This window comes from Penaeus monodon, chromosome 33 (assembly GCF_015228065.2).
Source record: "Penaeus monodon isolate SGIC_2016 chromosome 33, NSTDA_Pmon_1, whole genome shotgun sequence".
Classification (NCBI taxonomy): Eukaryota; Metazoa; Arthropoda; class Malacostraca; order Decapoda; family Penaeidae; genus Penaeus; species Penaeus monodon.
The window spans coordinates 30992495-30992756 of record NC_051418.1 but is presented as its reverse complement, the minus strand read 5'-3'; the positions used below and the strand labels follow the sequence as shown (position 1 = coordinate 30992756).

General features: G+C 34.7%; 1 protein-coding gene across 2 annotated transcripts in view; it reads left to right on the top strand.

The window, feature by feature from the left end:
• Window positions 1-262, top strand: part of LOC119594373 (breast cancer type 2 susceptibility protein homolog) — a gene marked incomplete at its 3' end in the record, with an annotated part of 20050 nt that overhangs the window by 18863 nt on the left and 925 nt on the right. For both annotated transcript variants that reach the window (XM_037943432.1, XM_037943433.1), the window contains 1 exon segment: window positions 56-183. In XM_037943432.1, coding sequence (XP_037799360.1) covers window positions 56-183 — 128 coding nt within the window.

The window sequence follows — 262 nt, the reverse complement described above, 5'->3', positions numbered from 1 at the left end:
AGAATGGATCTAGTTTGGTTTGTAGTTTGTTTAGCATGTATCTACCACACTTCAGATACGTATAGTGGACACTGAAGGAGGAAGTGCATTGGTGACTATCTGGAGACCAACAGAGGAAATTAGACAAGCTCTGACAGAAGGAGCTGTGTTTTCAGTGCATTACCTTTGTGCAAATGGCCATAAGTAAGAATTGTATTTTTTATTTCATTTTTTTCCTTTCTTTTATTTATTGTTAAAGGATTTGTATTACACATTTTGTTTC